The sequence below is a fragment of the Girardinichthys multiradiatus genome, chromosome 22 (genome assembly GCF_021462225.1).
Source record: "Girardinichthys multiradiatus isolate DD_20200921_A chromosome 22, DD_fGirMul_XY1, whole genome shotgun sequence".
NCBI lineage: Eukaryota > Metazoa > Chordata > Actinopteri > Cyprinodontiformes > Goodeidae > Girardinichthys > Girardinichthys multiradiatus.
This window is the reverse complement of record NC_061814.1, coordinates 16,198,995-16,213,244: the sequence shown is the minus strand read 5'-3', so window position 1 is coordinate 16,213,244 and position 14,250 is coordinate 16,198,995. Positions and strand designations below refer to the sequence as shown.

Here is a 14,250-nt window from a genome sequence, read left to right as displayed (position 1 = left end):
AAATGGAGTGAGAATGAGGTTTTATTAGTGTGACACTATTACTGTCTATTACTATCACTGAGATTCCACCAGCTTTAATCTTCACAACAGGCCATTTCGGGGCTCAAAGCCAGAGAAGCCTCTTGAGCATTTGCTGCATTGAAATGCACCAATGCATGTAGGATCTCTATGGCGTGTGAATTTGGGTGCAATAAAAGCTGTGCTTTGACTTTTATTGCCACCCTCTGGTAAACTTTTAACATGAGAAATATTCTGTAATACATCCAGAGCTCAGCAAAAGTAAAGCAGCCTCACCAGGGTGGAACGTAGGTAATTTTATTGCAGATCAGCAGTAAAAAAAACAAAAAACACTTTTAGCTTAAAAGACAACAGTGAGATTTATATATAATTTTACATTGCATTAAAACTATACACTACTAATGCAAGATTAAAGTTTTACTAGATGCTGATACAAAAAGAGACAAAATAACATCTATAAAAAAACATTTCAGTCAAATAAGAAAAACAAAAATATCCACTTTTATTGCAGCGATTAAACATGTTTCAACACTTTTTTTAATTAGCTGTGTTCCTTTTCACCTTAATCAACCATATATTCAGCGTTCCAGTACTCCTGTTCCATGTGCAACAATTTCTATCACTGCACAAACCTGCAAAGCTGCACTTTTCTGTCTTTCTTCTGTACCAAGGGAACATGGCCAAGAAGATTCTGAAGGAATGTAAAAATGATTGTTTTCCAAGAATGTACGGCCCAGAAACCAAGTGATTTACAGCAAGCATAACATACATCTGGCACACTGATAAATATTAAATATTCCCTTTTCTCTTCCAAAGCTTTCTGGAGAATTCAAGTGAACTTGTAGGATAACAGAACTGTAGTTACTGTAGCTTTCCTCATACTGCCCCATCTCTTCAGGTAATTTCAGCCAAAGCAATGTTTTGTACTCTGCATGTAATTACGATGACCATTCTTCAGCACAATGCCATTAAACGGCTGAAATACTTAAGGGCTTGCAGTATGAGGCATGTTCAAAACAAGTACACAAGAACATTCATTATTCAGGCCACTCAAAATGCCCATTCATTCAATTATATTCAGAGCATTTATTGGCTGCTATGTTAAAATTATGTTAGATGTACTGGGCAGCCACTAAAAAACAAGGTTATTCTATTAAAAACCTTGAGGGGGAATGGAGAAGTCACATTACGGCTCGCAATTGCGTTTCTTTAAAATGAGCAGTGGTGGTCATAAAGTCGTCACAGTAAATTGAATATGTCAATAGCTCTAAAAGCAATGGCTTGTCCGCTGTTACCCGAATGGATGGACTTAAATTTAAGTGCATTTACTACATTTGTTTTTTTTTCAGTTCATGTTCTACAGCTGAAGGAAAGAAACAAGCCTTTCCATTTTAGCTGTTTCAAATGTTACCTAAAATAATTGGGTAGCCTACTTTCTTTATTAAGTTTTGTGAAGATGAACGTGGTTATTCTTGACAGTACACTGTAAACACACCATATGGAGTTTTAACTCATGCTATTTGAGAAAAAGTACTTCCAAGTTTACCGTTAATGGGTGATGAGCACATCATAGCAAATAGTCTTTCAAATCAATACAATTAAGGTTTCTGATTTCAACAATGTTGCTTGAATCAGATAAAGTGGTTACATCACAATTAGTGCTAGTGATCAGCTACAGACACACATTTGAACAAATACATTTCTACCTACAAGTTCACATGCAGTGATCATGGGCATTAATTTGATCAGAAATTTAAACTACTCATGAGGCATTTCAACCGTTCTTGCTGAAATATTGATATAAAATACTACTTAAATGATTTTTGAAAACAATATTGGAACATTCCAACAAGTTGGAATCTATTGTAAACTTCCCCTAGTCCATTTAGACTCCTATATACATAGACCCCAACTAATATCTGGTTAAAGGCTAGCAAGTTGCACCTCAACCACTTGTTTTTGTAGCCATTAAACAAGCTTGTGACATAATTCTGGCAGGATATTTGACCACTCTTCAAAGCAGAATTGGTTTAGCTGATTAGCTTAGCTTATATCCAAAAGCATAATGTTGGCTCACTTTCTCATTTCTAAATCTAATTTTAATTTGTATTTAGGAATATCATCCTGTTTGAATATCCAGTCGTGTCCACTATGTGAACTGCACCAATACCAGTGGCAGGGATATGAACCCTCAGCATGATCCTTCCACCACCATGCTTGACAGTTTCTATTTTTCAGTGCTCTTCATCTCGACTCAAAACATTTTTGTGAAGCAACAAATTTAAAACTATCCGACCTAAACGTCACCTTCAGATGAAAAGAAATTGGAGGATGTTTAGGAACAACTCATCAACCACCAAGACTCAGAAACTAGAAAATGTTAAAAATCTAGTGTCACTGTTAACAACGAATCTAGTCTTACATCAACATGGACTGAGAGGGTAGTGACCAAGAAAACCCTTCAGAGAAGTTTCATATTAGGTGGCAAAGACATATTTGGCCACAATGACAGGAAGAATGTTTTGAGGAGTTATGGTAAGGCTTTAAAATGCAAGAACACTGACAACTGTGAAACATGATGGAGGCAGCATCATGCTGAGCGACTGTAGCCCTGCAATTGATATGGGTGCTTTGCATGGGATGGAATGAACAATGAAGAAGAATGAAATGTACGGCTGGGTGTTCCAACGATGATTGCAGGAAGATGTCGAAACCAGTTTTAGAATAGAGAAACCAAGCTAACATAAAAGGTCAAAAAATCCTAAACCCAATCCTTTTGTCAACGTGTGGCCCTCTGATAAGGAATCATCAAACCTCCAGCCAGAATTATGCTGGAACATTGCTCATGATTTGTGTTTTCTCAGCAACGTATTACGCATATTTATTCAAATATTAGTGAGGTGTCTATATATTTTAGCCTGCATATAGTAGAGAAAACTAATAATATATACAATTGTGAATCCAATTCTTTCCCTAAAAATCACTCAAGTTTTGTACACTACAAGTTAATCTTGGAAAAAAAGAACTGTTCAAATGAATCGTTTAAAACCACCACTCAATATCACATTCATGCTGATGTTGAGTGTGTGCAAAAGATTTGGAAAAGGTTGAGATTACAAAACTTTGAGATTCATCCTCTCTCTGAACGACTTCCTCAGTTTGCTGCGCGGTGCAGGAACAGGACCGGTACCAGGACCACTGCAGGCTCGGACAAACACAGGATCAGCTGCATCCTCGGGCATCTGGAGATTGTGGTTTTGGTCATCTGACTGCCGTAGTGAAAACTGAGGCGGACCCTGTGGGTGCACATCGAGGACGGCCAGGGGAGCATTCTTTCGGTTTAGAGCTGCTGCGCCTCCATGGTTGTTTCGCTGGAGCTGCTGGATGATGGCAGAGAACTTGGCATCTAGAGATGGTCTGCCCGTTTTGGACCTTGTAGCTGGACGTGAAATGCAAGTAGCGGAGTTCTCCTTCTCCTGGTTTGAAGGAGTAGGCTGATGATGCAGAGAAGGAGGGAGGGGAGGTCTGGCTGGACGGGTAAGGTCCCCATAAGGCTTTACATCAGAAGGAGGGGGCGGAGCACGTCGCTTTTTGTTGCTGAGGGGTGTGGAGCTGGTGTTGGGGTTGGGGCTTGAACAGGGGGTGGAGGTTTTGCTCTGGGACAGAAAACTCTTCTCCACCACCACTGAATGGGACCCATTAAACAGAGAGGACCAGTTAGGGGCCTCCTTATTCTCCTCTTGCCCAATAAGGAAGCGGCCATCTGTCTCTTCAATTTTACTGTGGATTATGTCTGTAATGCTCTCAAACTTACTGGGTGAATTTATACCTGAAGGAAATATTAAATTAATCAATGAACAACATTTATAGACCATTTGTGATTTTTTTCCCCCCTCTATGTCTGATGTGCGAACAAAATAACTCTCAAAGGACATAGAAGCCCACATTCTAGTTTTCTCATTTGCATGTAAAAGGATTTCATTAGCATGCAGCATCTTTGGAATGAAAACATTTTGTGCATCAATAGAAGGTTTTATTTTAATGAAATAGAAATCCTGTTGAAGCTGCAGCCAAATATCAGCTTCCTTGCAACTCGCTTCAGTCTCTAACTCAAATTATTATACTCACTGAGGTCGTTGTAAACAGAGTCGGCCTGCTTGGCGAGGAAAAGGGATGGTTTCCGTGGTGATGCGACCTCAATTTTCATTAGCCGGTCGCAGCAGTGAAGCCACTGGCCTGGTCATGAACAAGGAAGGAGATGAGAGACAGTGATAAAGGTTACTGTTCTTTCACGCTGAGAAGATTTCAGCCAAGTATCAGCAGACTATTCTGGTCCAGACAGTCTAATGAAGTTACTGACGTTATTTAAATATAAATTCTTACATTTTATGCTCACATTAATACACTTACTTTGGTCATAGAGGTGCTGGTGGAGGGAGTCTATCCATTCCTCCAGCTCCTCCCTGGAGTCGGCAGTGAACACAACGTTCTGAGGTCCCTCAGGCGAAGGGTTGACGATGGACAAACTCTTGGATTTCCGACAGCCTGACTGTTTGTCCAACACACAAATCCGGGTCTCCTGCAGAAACAGGACATAACTTGCAATAGGCTGAAATTAGCTTTATTTAATGTTTATTCCTATATGAGATACAACACTTGTAAGAAGTTTACATGGAGTCATCTCTGGCATGAATGTCAATAATTTGGACTTTTAAAGATTAATATGTGGAGTAATAAAGCAACAAACAACTTTAAGGACTTCTATAAACCAGAACTGGGTGCACAAGTTGTAATTTCCTGTGGAACGCAATCAAAACATACATTTAGGGTCAAATATATGCTTGATTAGCTTTCCCTCAGGAAGTTCCACCCCAACTACATGTTTGTGTCCCTATAAACAAGGTCCTGGCATAATTCTGGCCACACAGAAACAGTAGAGCTCATTTAACTCATATATCTGTTTTATATTCCCCTTTCTTACATTATTGATTGGCACATTAAGAGTGGGCTGCACTTTAGCATCGATTTCTTCTGGGGTGAAGTAGCAGGACAAAAAGCCAGCGCTCAGCACACAGTAAAGATTGCAGCAACGGTTCACTCCTTCCACGTTGTGCTGAAAAATCAACGGAGTAACAAAAACAGAGTGACTGCACAATCCAGACCAGAACTCAGTCATACTACGTGATGTAATAATGAAAGCTGTCACGACACCTTCTGACTCAAATAGCCGCTCATCGTGTTCTGTGTCATGCAGGCCGGCTGTGCCACTAGCCAGCAGCACAGGTTGCCGTAAAGTGGAAGCCAAGAGGACCACTCAGCTGTGAGCATGATGAAAAAAAAAAGAGAAAACAAATATAAAAAGGTGTGTAATTGCTGGGCTTAACTTACAGAATGCTTCTCATCACAATAACACACATCAGGCATCATTCTCATCTAAAGAGGGCAAAAACATTTATTTCATTATGATTAGTAAAGTATTACATGATCTGTTCCTGTAATGTAGTTTCATTTAATAACAGTAATAAACACTCCTTAATACATAATGTGTTACAAAAGTATTCTAATACCTTGCATTTTTCACATTTTGTCGAGTTGCAAACACAATCTTCAGTTTTTGTCACTAGAATATAATGAGACAGCCCAACACAGACTGGTGCATAATTAAGTGGAAGGAAAGTGTTGCATGGATTTCTAAATCTATTTTGAATAAAACTCTGATATGTGGTGTGCATTTGTATTCAATATTTTATAAAACTACCTTTTGCTCCAGCTACAGCTAAAAAGGTTTTTTGCTGTATGTCTCTACCTGCTTTGCAGATCTGCAAACTGAATATTTTGCCAATTCTTCTTTGTCAAATAGCTCAAGTTCAGTCAGATTGGATGAGATCTCTGTTGGATTTTGACACTGCCATTTTAACACATGAATATGCTTTGATCTAAACCATTTCTTGGTCTCTAAGGTAAGGTACGATAATGCACAGTGTTAGTTTCCTATGGCACAGTGCTGGCCAGTTTTGAATGTCAAAAAGTTTAATTTTGTCCTTATCTCCATGTTTGCTGTATCCCCTACATCAATTGAGGCAAACTGCAAAAAGGACCTCTAATGCCTTTCTTCTTGCCATGCTTCAATAAAGCCTAGATTTCTTCAAGTACACTACTGATAGCTATCCAGTCCCCAAATTTGCCCATTTGAGGAGTGGATCCCTGCAGCTCCTCCAGAGGTACCACGAGCCGCTTGGCTGCTTCTCTGATTAATGCTGGCTTTGCGTCGTCTGTCACTTAACGTAAGGTGGACAGGTTTGCAGCAGTGTCACACTTCATTATCAGATGATGACTGAACAGTGCTCAATCTAAACCTGCTTTAAACATCTCTAAAAATGTATCCATGATCTGTTTGCTGATGTTCCATGGTCTTCATGATGCTGGTCCTTCTCTAACAAACCCCTGAGGTCTTAACAGAGCAGCTGTGTTTATACTATGATTAAATTACACTCATACCTTTTATTGATTAGGTGATTTTTAAAGGAAACGGTTTGCATAGGATTTTATTTAGCAGTAAAGAAGTATAAAGATCTGAAAACACATGCACACCATACTTATATGTGTCTTTGCTTCTTACCGTCTTGGTAGACAATGAGGGAATGAGACTGAAAGCTGTTATCAGCATCAGGCAGACCCAGTGTTGTGTAGGCCAGCAGGCTATACTTGGCTCCTCTGGTTATGGGAAAACACACATATACAGAGTTTAGCACTCTTCAAACATACTGTATAGCTCAAACGGTTTCTTTTTAAAGAAAAAGACTTTATCCCTCCAAGCTGATTTCGACAAGTACACTTCAGTAAACTTTTTTCCCTCTGACCTACACAAGATTAATGTGGGAACACCCGACTACAAATATTTGACCCCATTTACTGCCACAAAATAATCTACGAATATCTGAAAGCTAAATATAGAGGCATTCACTACCACACATATTTATTTAAGCCTTATTTGGATTCTTGGGAGTGATCCGTTGAAAAATCCCTTACGAACCATTTAATTCCAAGGAGCAAAAGAAAAATTTCAATGTGAAACCCCAGAGATGGAGCAGGATTTGTTAGATATTACAAATACCTACGAGGGTATTGGGTAGTCCTGCAGGAAGGTGTCAGGATCTGGAATGTCCAGCAGGGAGCAGAGCTTCTTTCCGGCACTCTTTCCCAAGGAGTTACGGAGCTTCTTTGCAAGTTTCTTTGGTGTGTTTGACAAAATGAGCTCTTCCTCCAGGGAACAGCTCCACAGCTCCACCTTCAGCTCAAACGTAGGAACTACCTCATTGCTACAGAGCAAGAATGACCATCTCATCAAAACATTTGAACTATGCACATCTATACTATCATTAAATAGGTAAGTGATTATTAAACAAATGTGGTTTTTAATTCTGCAAAAAAAAACTAACAAGTTGAAAAACATTTTTCCTGCTGCAACTAAACATCCTGTAAAAAACAAAGTGCTTGTGTTCTAAGTTTATAAATAGGGAAATAAAATATGCAAAACATATTTACAAGTGAATGAGTCCCTCAAAGCAGATGTCAGTGACAGATCTGTCCACCACAACCATGTCAGTGTCAAACACCTCAGAGCCGATCTGCATCAGACAGAACACCGCCACCCGACGGGAGCCTACCAAAACACAAAGGAGGTGCAGCAGGATGTATTTAAGAAACACACAACAGAGAAAATTATATGAAAAATATAGGATATTAAGACAATAGTTGAACATACTTCCTCTGTTATTAAAATGGTCTGAATCCCTCCACATCAAAGGAAAACGCAGGCCTACGTTAAAGGAAAGGAAAAAGTTGATATTTACTGTGAAGACCCCTTAAACTAATCATAAAAATGGCTTAAAGTAAGTCAAAACTTAAAGGCATGCTAAATATTCTAGAGTTTGATCAGTGTCACATAATAATTCAACAAACAGAAATAGTCTTACCAGTAACTGCAATGGTCCCAGAACATGGCGAATGACCATCTGCAAGTCTGCGAAGCAGTTTTCCAACACAATATGTAAATGAAAACTCTCCCAACTCAGTTCTTTTTAAGTTAACTGCATTTCCTAAAAATCTGTATTAAAAGTGTGCAACTAAGTATTTTATATGTCCGTTACAAGAAACCATAGCGTTCACTAAACTTTTTACCTTCCTCCTGCTCCCATCATGTCCTGCTCCCCTTTTTTCCGCTGCAGCTGGGCGAGATAAGCCTTGATCCTGGCATTGCAGGTCAGCAGGTTCTTGGAGGCGTTCAGAACTTGTTTCCTTTTACTGCAAGCCAGCAGCAGCTTGTACGCCCCTTCACGCATTCTCATCTCAAAGTCAAGCTTCTCTTGTATGTTTGTATTCTTAATGGACAGAAAAACAACAAGATATTCCCCACAGACAGGATGAAATGAAATTCAAGATATACCCAATGAGGTTCTCTGATAATATGGTACAACACATGTGGAAAAGGTAGACACGGTGACAATGAACAAAGGTTGCCTTCAAATGATCTTTTTCACATTGAATGTGCCAGACTTTATTAAGGATGAGCCACAAACAGAAAATGTCGTATAGATGTAACATCAGTTTTGCTGTAAGAAAAAGAGAGCAGGAGTTTTCTGAGTTGACAACAACAGAATAATAAAAACCTCACTATACTGGTAGCTAGAACAACAAATAATTGACTTGTTAACACAGTAAAGGTCTAATATTAGACATGTGACCTGTTAATGCAATGAACAAGCACACAGATTTAAGAAATAAATTAACTGAAAACCTAGTATTGAGAATCTGGACATATTTGGGACCTTAAGGGCTTCAATAATCTTTATTTCAGGCTTAAACGTCCTAAATATGTCCAGATTCTCAATACTATGTTTTAAGACCTTTAAAAGCCTCGCAGATGCTCTGTCAAATAAAATATCGTGTGTTTCAATCAATAATGATGCTGGATCATTTGCACCTGCACCTGTTTAGATATCTGCTTCTTTATTAAATGTATGTCATCTTCCATCTGCAGTGTGTCATTCAGAAACCTTGAGCGTCTTTTCATCCTTTTAGCTTAAAATCAGATCAGTTTGAACCGCATTACAAAGTAACGCAGTAGAAAAAAAGCAGACTGTACGGATTTGGTTTCGTTAAACGCTTCTCTAAAGGAAAAAAAAAGTACAAGAAATTAAGGGCAATATTGTTTTAAATTTAAAAAATCTGAAAGCTGAAATGCGAACGTTATTAGAATAGTTTAAAAAACTGCACTTTGTACTTTGTACCCCCTCCGGCATCAACTGACTGTCAATTTAATTAATACCCTAACGGGATGCATATAAAGCCGTGTCTCTGCTTCTTCAGACTTACCTCTTTTTGTAGGAATAGAGAGCTTTGTCGTATTTTCTTTCGTTTAATCTCCATAGCCATGGCAGAACCGCCAGATAATACAGATTTGTAGCTGTGGTGTCGTTTGGAAGTTTGAACATCCCGCTGATCCTCCATGTTTTTTGTCCATTCGCTACTCAAAACACGAAGTTACGCCTTCCTGCTCAGATTTCTAACGCCGCTTTCCAACGGACATGGGTTGGCTCGATTTATTTACCGGACTACTAATAACAAAAGGTCGGGTGCGGAGATTTCCGGGTTCCGGGTTCTGTTTTTTATATCTATATTTGTTTTCCTCTAGACAGAAAACCCATTGGGGCAAATACACATTAAATCACTGACTCGTTATGTAGAATGCAACAATACATAAATAGAAAAATAGTGATAAACTATTTAGATGTGGCTTCCCGTTTAAAATACTAATTAAAATATCGAATTAAAAGGTGTCAGCTCCTCCTACGGCTTGTCCTTAGATAGAAAGTCAACGCTCTAACGCTGACAAGGAAGAAACGTCATTACGTCAGCGCGCCAGACAAAAACAACAGGGTTTTGAAATTTCTTTCATGAAAACCCCTGATTCTAATATTTCGCGAGGTTCATACACAAAATTAAATGGAAAAACAAGAACCTAAGTTTTACGTTGTTCGAGTTTAAACGTTTTTGTAACTGTATTATCAACATTTAAATAAGGTGACAAATAGTGAAAGTTGGAAAAAAAATCGAAAAATATAATATAATGGTATATTATAAATATATAACTGCAGACTGACCCCTACTTCAGGTTACTTTAGGTTTTATTATTTACTTCTGTATTATCCTCCCTCCCCCACACACACACGCACCCAACCCCTTACCCTATCCTCATAACCATAGTACTATGTAATATTTTTAAACTACTCTATATGATTTGAACATTTGAAGATGTACCTGTCTTTATCAGTTTAAAATAGATTTTTTTTTTCAAAATTCACAGTATATAATTGAAAAAAATACATCAGTAGAATTTTAATTTGGTTTGATTTTCTGTTCATGTTTAAGGAAAAACAGAATCCCAGGCAAGGAAAAACACAAATTTGCATGTTTTTAGATATTCTTTTTAAGACACCCATTTCTGCAACCATAGTATACTGTGACTGCAGTGCTACTACAAAGCAAATAAAGATGAAAAACGCATTTAAAGGAAAAACATATCCAATTTTTGTATAAGTTTGGATGAGAATAAGTTTTTTTTTAAATTATCAAATTTTTACTGGATTGTGAGCCTAATGCCAAAATAACACAACCCTACCATATATGAGCAGTGAAATCACAGTGTGAAGCATAAACCTTGCTTGGCATGTTGAAGGGTGGAGGGTGTCAGAATATGATTAAAAAATGGGCCGCATATGTTTTTTATTTTAAGTGTAAAAACTAAATCAAACCAAATGTACATTTCTGCTCATCCCATTTAACACAAAATAACAAACACGCAGTATTTCAAATAATTTTGTATTTTAAAACTAAAGTCGTTAATTTATATAGCGCTTTTCAGCAACAAGGCACTCAAGGCGCTGTACATAAGGAAAAACATTACAATGATACAGAAAATCAAACAGAGGTAATAAAAAAAAAAAAGAATAGAATGATGGATAAGAAAATGAAAGGAAAATTGGTCTGAAAACTTAATGTTTAGATAACACATTCAAAGGCCACTCTAAACCAATAAGTTTTTAATCTTGATTTAAAGCAATTTAGGGTTTCTGCGTTTTTACAGTATTCTGGGAGTTTATTCCAGATTAGTTGAGCATAAGAACTAAAAGCTGCTTCTCCATGTTTTGTTCTGGTTCTGGTTCTGCAGAGTAAATTTGAGCCAGAAGACCTGAGAGGTCTGGGTGGCTGATCCACTGACAAGTTTGTAATGTATTTTGGTGCTAAGCTATTCAGTGATTTATAGACTAACATAAATATTTTAAAGTCTATTCTCTGAGCTACAGGGAGCCAGTGTAGGGACTTTAGAACCGGGGTGATGTGCTCCACTTTCTTAGTTCTAGTGAAGACACTGTTGCAGTAATCTATTCTACTAAAGATGAACACATGAATTAGTTTTTCAAGGTCCTGCTGAGATATTAGTCCTTTAATCCTGGAGATGTTCTTTAGGTGATAGAAGGCCGACCTTGTTACTGTCTTTATGTTCCTCTGAAGGTTCAGGTCTGAGTCCATCACTACACCCAGGTTTCGAGCCTGATTGGTGGTTTCTAGCTGTATTAACTGAAGCTGTGTGCTAACTTTTAAACGCACTTCCTTTGGTCCAAAGATTATTACTTCAGTTTTGTTTTGATTCAGCTGAAGAAAATTTTGGCACATCCATGCATTGATTTCTTCTAAGCATTTACCTAGCACTTGAATGGGTTCACAGTCACCTGGTGACATCATGTGTGTCGTGACATACCTGTGTGTCGTCTGCATAGTTATGATAACTTACGTTTTTGTTTATTAAAATCTGAGTTAGGGGGAGCATGTAGATATTGAATAGGAGGGGCCCTAAGATGGATCCTTGGGGAACGCCACATGTGATTTTTGTGGTCTCTGATGTAAAGTTACCTACTGAAACAAAAACGTCCCTGTCCTTCAAGTAGGATTTAAACCAATTGAGTGCTGTACCAGAAAGGCCAACCCAGTTTTCCAGGCGCTCTAATAAATCGGAGTGATCAACAGTGTCGAATGCTGCACTAAGGTCCAATAATACCAGCACTGTGGTTCTTCCACAGTCTGCATTTATACGGATGTCATTGTGTAGAAGAGATTTGGTTGCCACATTTTTTTTTACATTCATTTAAATTCCAAAACAATCCTATGCTTCATCATTACAATTTGATGTGTAACAGAAGCCTAAAGTGTCTGGTTGGAATATAGTAACTTCATACTCCTCAAGGCGAATTCTTTCCTGCCAAATACAACCTGCATTTGTGAAGGGTTTGTTGTCATACACTACGGGTTTGGTTGTCCCAACAGCATTTCAATGAGAAACAAATTTAGAAAAGAGGCTTCTGAAAAATATTAGTTTTTAACACAACCTTTCAGTTTACAATGTTTAATGTCATATCATAGTTGAAACAACATATTATAGAGGCAACAACATCTCATATACCATGAAATAACAGTACATAAAGGCTAGGCTACTTGACAAAAATCAGTATTACAAAAAAACGAAATCAATGTTTCTATAACAGAACAGAATTGGGCCTACCCAAATCTCTATTGTAAATTATTTACTCACTTTCTGAATCACAGTTTTGACAACTATAGGTCTCCCTTGGTACTTTAAATGGTAATGTCTAATCATAAATCGATTGTGTAAAGTACATGGAAATTAAACACAGAGAAAATCTAAATTTATATTACGATGGGAAAAACTCTTTAAGTCCTCTCGTCTCAATGTCAATTATCAAACTGCTGAAATGAAAATTTAGATATTGTCTGACGATTATTTTGAAAATGTACACACAAACATTTTGTAACAGCGCCCTCTAGGGAGCGAAATATTGCGATCGTGACACCAACTCCATTCTCCAAAACATTTGTTTTTTCCATTGTTGAGGTGTTTGATTATAAAATCCAATTACCAAAATATTCCCCGATCGTGCATCTATACAATGTTTTACATAAATTTCCAAAGAAAAAATAACCACAAAAGAAAATTTAAGATCAGGAGTTTCATTTATTTACGTTTTGTAATTCACAATCCGCTGATTCATGCTGGCAAGGCTCAATGCTTCTCAATAAAAAATACGTGTCATTATATATTATCCTCTTGGATGCGTTCATCATAAAGATCCAATTGCAGTGCCATGTACTATGAATAAAATATACTACATATGAATATTTCTCTAAAGTCACGTAAGCTGTTCTTTTTCGTTTGTAGTTAGTTGAGCACCTCTGCATGCCTATTAATTTTACCTGCGCTTCATGCTGCATCAGCATCTTGGCTTCATACTGCCAGCTGTGCAGTCAAGGTGGTGCTGTAGTCACAGAAGCCTTCTGAAAGTGAGCATTGAGCCCAGGAAACCCGCCCACCCGGTTCTGGCGGACATTGCTTCTGGTTGAGTTGGAAGCATCCACGGTTGGAAATGTAGACGCAGGCGCTACTGCTGCTGAGGATGAACTGGGTCAAGCTGGGTATTGACAAACACCAAACCGGAAATGGTGACAGTTAGCTTCAAAATAAAATAGGGACTACGTGTGAAAAGTTAAAGGATGCACTCACATTGTAATCCTCTGAGTCAGCCTGTACAAACAGTGACGTCAGCTACATTACCATCTGTTAGACAAACGCTGCACAATTCATCAGTCAAAATCCTTGTATTATTTAGTTCTTAGTTCTTAGGAGGCCAGCCACCTCCTTATCCATAAAATATTTTGATGAAAACAAATATACATTTTTTATATACTTTAGAACATTCCTTCATCTAAAGGAAGTTAAAATCATCTATTTTATTTTTCAACAGTAAAATTTAGTTTTTCATGACTGCTTTTGCTGATATTAGCTTTATGAAATATCTTCTGCTGAAACTGACATTGCATTAGAATTATTGATAAAAATTGCTTGAATCTTTCAATTCAATTCAGTTCAATTCAGTTTTATTTATATAGCGCCAATTCACAACACATGTTGTCTCAAGGCACTTCACAACAGTCAGGTACATACATTCCAGTTAATCCTAACAATTGAACAGTGCAGTAAGAGATAGTTATTTATTCAAATTGGATAAAAAGTTTTTCTGTCTAAGGAAACCCAGCAGATTGCATCCAGTCAGTGACTTGCAGCATTCCCTCCTCCTGGATGAGCATGTAGAGACAGTG

General features: G+C 37.8%; 1 protein-coding gene across 2 annotated transcripts; it reads right to left on the bottom strand.

Annotated features, from left to right (window-relative positions):
• Positions 1 to 294: 294 nt before the first annotated feature.
• On the bottom strand, positions 295 to 13,654 carry rtkn2 (rhotekin 2). Of its 2 annotated transcripts, none has more exons than XM_047352562.1 (12): positions 13,348 to 13,654; positions 8,200 to 8,399; positions 7,995 to 8,041; positions 7,784 to 7,837; positions 7,564 to 7,681; positions 7,137 to 7,337; positions 6,638 to 6,732; positions 5,230 to 5,336; positions 5,000 to 5,131; positions 4,429 to 4,597; positions 4,147 to 4,254; positions 295 to 3,847 (listed from the first exon to the last, which is right to left on the bottom strand). In XM_047352562.1, exons 1-12 carry the CDS (start codon positions 13,369 to 13,371, stop codon positions 3,132 to 3,134), a joined length of 1,971 nt encoding a protein of 656 aa, XP_047208518.1. In that variant the 5' UTR covers positions 13,372 to 13,654; the 3' UTR covers positions 295 to 3,131. The 2 variants fall into 2 exon arrangements, with proteins under 2 accessions (XP_047208518.1, XP_047208517.1); XM_047352561.1 differs by lacking the exon at positions 13,348 to 13,654 and adding an exon at positions 9,394 to 9,787.
• Between the last annotated feature and the right edge of the window lie 596 nt (positions 13,655 to 14,250).